At 41.1% G+C, this 9,839-nt stretch overlaps 1 protein-coding gene and 1 pseudogene across 1 annotated transcript; one reads left to right on the forward strand and one right to left on the reverse strand.

Moving 5' to 3' along the window:
- Positions 1-664: 664 nt before the first annotated feature.
- Positions 665-828, reverse strand: LOC125755026 (U4 spliceosomal RNA; annotated as a pseudogene).
- A 408-nt stretch (positions 829-1,236) lies between these two features.
- LOC125754933 (interferon-induced protein with tetratricopeptide repeats 1-like) lies at positions 1,237-9,186 on the forward strand. Its single transcript, XM_049108888.1, has 2 exons — positions 1,237-1,446; positions 6,482-9,186. The coding sequence occupies exons 1-2, from the start codon at positions 1,442-1,444 to the stop codon at positions 7,917-7,919; spliced, it is 1,443 nt and encodes a 480-aa protein (XP_048964845.1). The 5' UTR covers positions 1,237-1,441; the 3' UTR covers positions 7,920-9,186.
- The last annotated feature ends 653 nt before the right edge of the window (positions 9,187-9,839 follow it).

Raw genomic sequence — 9,839 nt, forward strand, 5'->3', positions numbered from 1 at the left:
CCCTGTAAAAATTAAGTAAAAATTAAGACAAATTCTATAACAGAGGTAACAAGATCTTATATGATTAATAAAATCCAGGTAGAAAAAGTTGCTTATCTGGATTACATCTAATGCTGGTAACTCTGCAAACATGCCTGTTTTAATTAAATCAACACACTTCAATTAACTTTTATTTATTAAAGATTAACCTAGGGCATGTGATCTTGAAACTTATTTGAAATAGTTGCTATTATAATTTTGAGAATTGTTATAAATACTAAATCTATATAAGTACTTCATGTTCTTTTTAAAAAAGATTTCTTTATTTATATATTTATTTATTTTGTGAGAGAGCGAGAGAACGTGAGCAGGAGGGCCAGAGGAAGGAAAGAGAATCTCAAGCAGATTCCCTGAGAGCTTGGAGCCTGATATGGGACTCAATCTCACCACACTGAGATCACGACCTTGGCCAAAACCAAGAGTCAGTTGCTTACCCGACTACACCACCAAAGCACCCCAGCCCTTACTATTCTTTAAGCCGATTAAACAGGGCCACTGGCATCTAGGGAACTGGACAGTGCTCCTGCACATCTATGAGAGTCATATCTGACAAACAAGAACACTTTAGACCACTAGCATAGAGAGCATTAAAAGCACTGTCATTAAAGCCTATAACGTGTTCTGTTTGAAGTCTCAAGATGCTAGCACAGCCTTTTTCTCTGTGCCAGTGAACAAGGAAGAGGTTATAGGCTCTTACTGTCATTGGCCATTCTCAGGAAGGGTTTCAGTTAGCAATAATCGTGCCTCAGATTAACCTCATTGGCTACGATACTGCCACTGCGCAAAGCTCATTCTCAGGAAGTGTATGCAAGACAAAGGCAAAGAAGAATTAGTGAAACACAACTTCTCAGATATTAGCAGCAAATCTGGGTTCAGACTCCAGTTTAGAAATATATGCATCATTTTATTTATGAAAGGAACACCTTCTGTTTCCAGATGAGCAAACAGAAGCACAAATCTGGGGCTTGAGCTTGGCAAGTTCACACAAGCCAGTATTCACCAGCACTGGCTCCAAGCTCAGTGGACTCTGGACACCTGGCAACACCCCATCACCAGCTCTCCGTGAGGTCATTCAGAGCCTGAGAAAGGAAGTAGCCCATCAGTGAAACTGCTTTCACCAGCCTCTTAACAGTCTCCCAAAGGGAACACAGAAAGCAATCCCTGTTTCATTTTCCTCAAGCTGGAACCTTGCTAACTAGTTTCAGTTTCCACTTTCGTTTTTATCTTGGTTTCCAGTTTAACTTGGTAAAAACACGCCCATAGGTTACATCATTAACTCTTTCTCTTATAAACCCCTTTGTTGGGGCCAAGTCCTTTGCACATCCTCCAGACTGGCTGGATCTCAGAGGAGCCCATCAGCTCAGCAAAACACTGCAGAACCGCTGTCTAATTCACAGCAGCCATGAGGTAAGGATTTCTCTACCTCTCTACCTTTCTGTCTAAAGTTTTGGAAAAAATGTTAAACAATACTACCTCAAGAGACTTAGTTTCAGTGATGTCAAGTTTCCTTACTCTTCAATTTGAGCACCTGCTTATGGATGGAGTGTTCATTAATTCACGCATTTTCATTTTTGTTAGCATCAGCCTGAGGAAGCTGACCTCAGAATAAAGCCCAAAGAAGCAGAGGGATGCAGGAAAAGAGTTTTCTAGGAAGGGAGAAAATGACCCCCAGTCTCTGACATTCTTTTCCCTAAATTTCCTGTCTGACCTGGGGAATGAATGGACATTGGTCTAGAAGGAGACTTTGCTTTTTGCTGACTCTTCACTGTGGGGGAAAAGTGGGACCCATAGAGCTGGAGGAGCCACAGTACTGGGTTCTCTCAGATTCTTGAGGAAAATGTGGTGGCAGAAGCTCACTGCCAACAAGGACAACAAGACCTTTCTCTGTAGGCTTCTGGTCTCACTGTCTCTACCACTGGGCGCCCATGTCAGGTCTTCCCAATCTGACTGGATGTAAGATTAGCAGATTACTTCTCCCCTAGGGAAGCCAGGGGTCTGCAGATCTTGATATCCTCTTGGCCGCCGGGCTTGGCCAGAGTCATGCACTTGGGAACATCCACATCTTCCTTAACTAGGGGCCCTAATGTGGGAATTTCTATATTGTCTAAACTGAATCTTGATTGAAACCACCCTTGATATCAACAGACTGAAAAACAACTAATTAATATTGACTTTCAAATTTACCCCCGGTGCTCCAGTGGACAAAATTTTGAAGGGACAAAAGTCCCAGAAAATGCATAATTACACACCTATGATCAACCCTCCTCCCTGGTCCATAGACAGATGGAATGGTTTATCACTGATAAAGAAAACAATAATTAATAATAATCATCTTATAAAAGTAGCTATCACTTCCTCAATGCTTATTGAATGCCAGCCTGGCTTCTAAAAGTATTGTGTAAATTCTTATAGTTAACCCTTAAAAGACAGCAATGAGGCAGGTACTCAAATCATACTGATTTTGCAATAGTGAATCTTAGATTTAGAAACATTAGGGATCACACAAATAGTAAATAAAGAGCTGACACATGAGCCAGAGTCTCTATTGAGTGATGCTTTATTTAACCTTTAAACCAATGTTTCTTTATTTTTTAAAGATTTGTTTATATTAGAGAGGTGGGGGGAGGGGCAGAGAGCAAGAGATAATCTCAAGTAGACTCCCAGTGGAGTGTGGAGCCCAGCATAGGGCTCCATCCCAGGACCTAGATCATGACCTGAGCCCAAACCAAGAGTCAGACACTTAACTGACTGAGCCCAACAGGTGCCCAAAGCCAATGTTTCTTAAAGTATACCAGTGGGGAGTTCATGAGATCATTTCAGACTGCATACTAATTAGTTTTTGTTTTAATGCTTTTGTGTTTATTTCAACAAGTACTAGAGGAAAAAAAATATATCATTTTTAGAATTTCTGTTCAGGTTAGCAGTATGATATTTTATTGTGATAACATATATGTATGATAAAATTAGCCATTTTAACTACTTTCAAGTATACAATTTCATGGAATTTAGTACATTCACAATGCTATCCAACCATTGCCAGTATCTACTTCAAGAATATTGCCATCACTCTGAGAAGACAGCCCGGCCCTTATAGCAGTCACTCTCCACTCATCCTTCACCCAGGCTCCGGCAACCATTAGTCTGCTTTCTCTCTAGGGATTTGCCTACTGTGGATTCTCATCTAAAAGGAAGCATGCAAGAATTGATGTTTTGTGGCTGCCTTATTTCATTCAGCATAGTCTTCAAGGTTCATCCATGTTGTCATGTTGTAGCAGGGGTGAAAATGTCCTTCCATGTTCGGGCTGAATAATATTCCATGGTATGCATATTCCACGTTGTGTATCCATTCATCCCTTTGCCATTTGGGTTGCTCCCACCTTTTGACTATTATGAACAATGCTGCTATGAATAGAAGTATGTAAATATCTGTTCGAGTCTCTGCTTTCATTTATTTGGGGTATATACCCCAAAGTGGCACTGCTAAATCATATAACAATTCTATTTAATTTTTTGAAGAGTCATCACCATGCTACATAGCAACTACCCCATTTTACATTCCCAGTACTAATGCGTAACAGTTCTAATTTTTCCACATCCTCGTCAACACTTGTTTTTTCTGTTTTGCTGTTAGTAGCCATCCTAATGGGTTCCATACCCATTAGCTCATTCATACCCAGTAGCTCATTAGGTTTCCACTTTGCATTTCATTAGCGATTGGTGATGTTGAGGATCTTGCATGTGCTTGAAGCCATCTGTGTATCTTTAATGGAGACATATCTGTCTTTTGCCCATTTTTCAGTCAGTTGTGTTTTTTTTAATTAAAGATTGATTGATTATTTATTTGAGAGAGAGAAAGAGTGTGTGAGTAGAGGGAGGGGTAGAGGGACATGGAGAGAGAGAGAATCTCAAGCAGACTCTTAGATGAGCAGAGAGTGCGATTTGGGGCTCGATCCCTGGGACCCTGAGATCATGACCTAGCTGAAGGCAGATGCTTAACTGACTGAGCCATGCAGGCACCCCCAAACACCATTTGTTGAAACACCTTTCCCCACTAAATGGTCTTGGCACATGTGTCAAAAATCATTTGGCCTCTGTTATTGACTTAATTGTGTCCCCTAGTCATCTGTGGAATCTCTTACTCCTGCTGTGACTGTATTTAGAGTTAGAGCCTATAAGGAGTCCTAAGGGTTAACTGAGGTCATAAGGGTGGGGTTTTCTCTGAAAGGGCTGGCTGATATCCTTGAAAGCAGAGGAAGTGAACTCATTCTCAATCTGTGCTCCACAGAGTAAAAGTCATGGGGTGCCAGCAAGGGCCCTTATCAGGAAACAGATCAGTGGGCACCTCGATTCAGGACTTACAGCCTCCAACTGTGAGAAATTAAATGTCCTCTGCTTAAGCCACCAAATCTGTGATACATCATTATGGTAGCCCTAGAAGCTAATGCAACCAGATATGCGAGTGTTTATTTCTAGGCTCTCTATTCTGTTCCACTAATCAATATGTCTGTCTTTATCCCTATACTACACTGTTTGCATTATTGGTAGCTTTGTAGTAAGTTTTGAAATCCAAAAGTATGAGACCTCCAACTTAGTTCCTTTTCAAGATCATTTTGGTTTTTCGAGACCCCTTGAGATTCTATCAGAATTTTAGATGGATTTTTCGTTCCTACAAGAAATGGTTCCTACCATTGAGATGTTGATAGCAACTGCACGTAATCTGTAGATTGCTTTGGATGGCCTTGACATCTGAACAATATTAAAGCTTCCAGGCCATGAACATAGGATGCCCTTTACTTTATTTTTTTTTCTTAACTTTTTTCAGCAATGATCTGTAGTTTCCTATGTACAAAACTTTCACCTCCTCAGTTGACTTTATTCTTAAGGATTTTATTCCTTTTGATGCTATATTTAAGGAATTGCTTTTTAGATTTTTCATTGTTAGAAATACAAATGATTTTTACATGTTGATTTTGCAATTCTGCTGAAATCATTTCGTAGTTCTAACAGTTTTTCTGTGGAATGTTTACGATGTTCTATGCACAAAATCATAACATTTGTAAACAGATTCATTTTACTTCCTCCTTTTCAACTTAGAATGTGTTTTATTTCTTTTCTTGATCAATTGCTCCAGCTAGGATTTCCAGTCCTATGTTGAAGAGAAGTGGCAAACATGAGCATCCTTGCCTTATTCCTGATTTTATTTTATTTTTTTTAAGATTTTATTTATTTATTCATGAGAGACACAGAGAGAGAGAGAGGCACAGACACAGGCAGAGGGAAAAGCAGGCTCCATGCAGGGAGCCTGACATGGGACTTGATCCCAGGTCTCCAGGATCACGCCCTGGGCCTGAGGCAGGCGCTAAACTGGTGAGCCACCCAGGGATCCCCTTATTCCTGATTTTAATGGAGAAGCTTTCAGTTTATCACCATTGAGAGTGATGCTAGCTATGGAATTTCAATATATGGCTGTGCACAGCCATGCCATGGAATATTATTCCCCAGTAAAAAGCAATGAACCATTGATACACTCAACAGCTTGAATGGTTGTCAGGAGCATTGTGATGAGTGAGAAAGAGGCAATCTCAAAATGTCACATACTTTATCATTCCGGTATACCACTTTCTTGAAGTGACAAGAATTATAGTGATGAAAACAAGTTAACAGAGGCTAGAGATGTTTGCTGAGGAGCAGGGAGGGCCACAGGTGTGATTCTGAAGGAAAAGTGTGAGGGAGATGTTTGCGATGATAAAGTAGTTCTGCATCTTGATTGAGGTGATGGTTCCATGGATTTACTCCCATGATGAAATGACACAGAATTGACACATCTTGTCCCAATGTCAGCATTGACATTACTGAACTGTCATTCTGTAAGGTATAATCACTGAGGGAAACTTAAACTGGACCTCTGTGCAAATATCTGCAAATATCAGTGAATCTACAACTATTTCCAAATCATAAGTAGGGGAAAACACTTGGTTGTACAAATATCATCTCCTTTAGGTGGTCTTAATTTGTTGCAAAAGCTACAGACTAAGGTCCTGAAATGAATAATATTTCCTAAGGTTCCACATTTCTGACCTGATTACAGATACAGGAACACAGGACACTCTTATAGCATCTAATATGTATGTTCTAAGAGCTTTACAGAAACAGGCTTATTTATTTTCACCCAACTCCAGACTCCAGTGTGGTGAGTCTATCACTATCCCCATCTTACAGATGAGACTGAGGCACAGAGGGGTGACTTGGGGGAAAGTGGGGAAGCCGGTGTATGGGACTGAGAAAAGTGATTCAAAATCCGTGTAGATCTTAAGGACTTTAAGGAAAATCAAAGCATGTGTGCCTATCCAAGGCTCAGTTCTAAAAAAGGAGGTGCTTTTATCTGCTTCTTTCTGTGGGTTGTTCCTCATTCAACAAAGAAAATCTGTTTTCATTTTTATAGTAAGAATATGGATGAGATCAAAGATAAGCTGGACCAGCTAAGATGTCACTTTACATGGGAGCTGCTATTTGAAGACACTGAAATGCCTGATTTAGAAAACAGGATCTTGGATGAGATTGAGTTCCTAGACACCAAATACAAGGCAGGAATCCACAACCTACTGGCCTATGTGAAACATCTGAAGGGCCAAAACCAGGAAGCCCTGGAAAGCCTGAAGGAAGCCGAGGACCTAATCCAGCAGGAACATGACATCCAATCAGATGTGAGAAGTCTGGTCACATGGGGCAACTATGCCTGGCTGTATTACCACATGGGCAGACTGGCAGAGGCCCAGGCTTACCTGGACAAGGTGGAAAACACTTGCATGAAGTTTGCAGCTCCCTCCTGCTATAGGATGGAGTGTCCCCAGATGGACGGCGAGGAGGGCTGGGCCTTGCTGAAATGTGGAAGGAAGAACTATGAACGGGCCAAGGCCTGCTTTGAGAAGGCTCTGGCAGAGGACCCTGAAAACCCTGAATTCAGCACCGGGTATGCAATCACCATGTACCGCCTAGACAGCCTTAACATGGCTACAGAGACTAGTGAGGCATTCTGCCTGCAGCCCCTAAAAGAGGCCATCAGGCTAAATCCAGAAGATGTGTATATTAAGGTTCTCCTTGCCCTGAAACTTCAGGACCTGGGACAAGAAGCTGACGGAGAAAAGTACATTGAGGAAGCACTGAACAACACATCCTCCCAGACCTATGTCTTTCGATATGCTGGCAAGTTTTACCGTAGGAAAGGCTGTCTGGATAAAGCTCTTCAGCTCCTAAAAATGGCCCAACAGGCAACACCCTCCTCTGCCTTCCTGCATCACCAGATAGGGCTTTGCTACAAGGCATTCACGATCAAAATAAAGAGAGCTGCAAACTGGCAGTGCAGAGGTCAGGATAGAGAAAATGTTGACAAGATGGTAAGATTAGCCATATTTCATTTTCAACTTGCTCTGGAACAAAAGCCCACATTTGACATTGCTTATATACACCTGGCAAGTATGTATATAGAGGCTGGCGACTACAGAAAAGCTGAAGACACTTATCAAAAAGTGTTCTCCTCGATATCCCTTGATGAAGAAAAACTACAAAAGATACATTTCCACTATGGTCAATTTCAGGAATATCAAAAGAAATCTGAGGTCAAGGCAATTATCCAATATTTAAAAGCAGTAAAAATAGAAAAGATGTCATTGACAAGGGAAAAAAGTATTAATGCTTTGGAGAAACTGGCTGTAAGGAAACTTAGTAGAAATGCATTGGATGTAGAAAGTTTGAGCATTCTTGGGTTCATCTACAAAGTCAAAGGAGAATTGAACAAAGCCCTGGAGTACTATGAGCAGGCCCTGCGGCTGGCTGCTGACTTTGAGAATACTGGGACAGGATTCCTAGGTGTGGAAATATAAACCACGTTCACATTTTATTTGATTTTAGGTAAACATGTCAACTCTAATCATCTAATCATTTTTTCAGCTTGCTACTTTAAGAAACATATTTAGTAATCCACCATAGCAATATAAATTTTTAACAATTATACTCAAACCTGATAAAATATTGGTTGTATTCAGAAAATAGTGAAACAAAATATATACATCTCTGTGTGTGAGAGTGAGAAGAAGCATTTCTCTATGAATGTTATATAGTAGAAAAACAGTTTTTTGAGTAGATTTGTAGCAAATGAAGCATTGGACTTTCATAAAATAAATGCTTAATTCATTTCACCAATAAATAGTTTTCAGCATTAGATAATGAATGTGGTGATATAGGGGAGGAAAAACTCTTTTTACTCTACCCATCATAGGTTCACTGGCCAGGACCCCATGATTAGACTGACATGGACAGATTAACAAGAGAAAAACAGAGGCTTATTAACACATGCATCGCACATACACATGGGAGTGCCCTGTAATGAGTAACTCAAGGGGTGGTTAGAACTTGGACTTACATAGAAATTAATATTACATTTAGAGAAGGTATAAGAAAAGGAAGGGGGGACCCCTGGGTGGCTCAGTGGTTGAGTGTCTGTCTTTGGCTCAGGGCATGATCCTGGGGTCCTGGGATGGAGTCCCACATCAAGCTCCCCGCATCAAGCTCCCCGCAGGGAAACTGCTTCTTCAGAGGAAGAACTCTGCCTGTGCTTCTGACTCTCTCTCTGTATCTCTCATGAATAAATAAATAAAATCTAAAAGAAAAAAAAGGAAGGGAACCTTGAGTTTCTATGTGGCAAACTCTAGGAAGGTAAATATGTGGGAGAGATTAATGGAAAATAAGAGCGAGTTAATAATGTTTGTCATGTAGATTTCTCTGGTAGTGACTCTGGGCTGATGGCTGGCATAGACTTGTCTATAGGAATTGAAGGGACCAAACTTTTTATCATTGAAGGGATCAGAGGTACATAGATGCAATCTTCCCTACTCACTTGTAACTAAAACCAGAGATATATTAGATCGAACAAAATGGCATCTCATAATACTTATGTTTGGGGAAGGAGGCCAGGTGGTGCTAAAATGAATCTGATCACTGCCAACTCTCTCAGAGTGAGAAATATTGAAGGTAAATAATTGTTGGATCATTGGTTGACTCTCAGCTAGGCAACTCTTCCCAGGTATGGCTACCCATCATTTGTCACCAGAAAACAGAGCTCATGTATGCAAAATAAATCTCTGGATTATGGATTGTGTTTTGTGAGGTGTGTTTGATGATCTGCAGAGACCATGGTGATTGGAGTGTCTTACAACTTAATACCATCTCTCTAACCCATCTCTGCCCTCTCTGAAACAGGCTTCTGCACCCTCAGGGCTCAGTAGCTCTAACCTTTTCAACAACCTGGATGTTTGTAGAGAAAGACAACAAGCAGCAAATCTGTAAAAAACAGATGCTTTTTGGTATTGAAAACACTATTGCCAAGCTTACACATGACCATCTCCAAGGCATTACCAAGAAATCTCTTTAAATTGACAGCTGACTTCCAGTAGCTTGCTATGGAAATGACTGGCAGAACCTCAGATGGTGCCCTTACTTAGAGCTCCCACCACTAAAAAATTTCTCCAAGTACCTAGGAAATGTCTCTTGTGTCCCCTAAATCAGGCTGGGCCACAGCTCCTGCCATTCACTGCTGTTAATACTTGAAGCCAGATCTTTGCTAACTGCTCTCTGCATACCCCTGCAAGCTCCAGTTCCTTGGGGACCCTCCTTGGCCATCGACATCTCCATTCTCATGGTGCCTGCATTGGGAAGGAAGGCCCCTTCCTCTAGCCTGCCCCAGCTTGAGTGACCTACCCTCAGTCTGAATCCACAGCTCTGTGGCTTGTCCTTAACCAGACCAA

This window comes from Canis lupus, chromosome 4 (genome assembly GCF_003254725.2).
Source record: "Canis lupus dingo isolate Sandy chromosome 4, ASM325472v2, whole genome shotgun sequence".
NCBI lineage: Eukaryota > Metazoa > Chordata > Mammalia > Carnivora > Canidae > Canis > Canis lupus.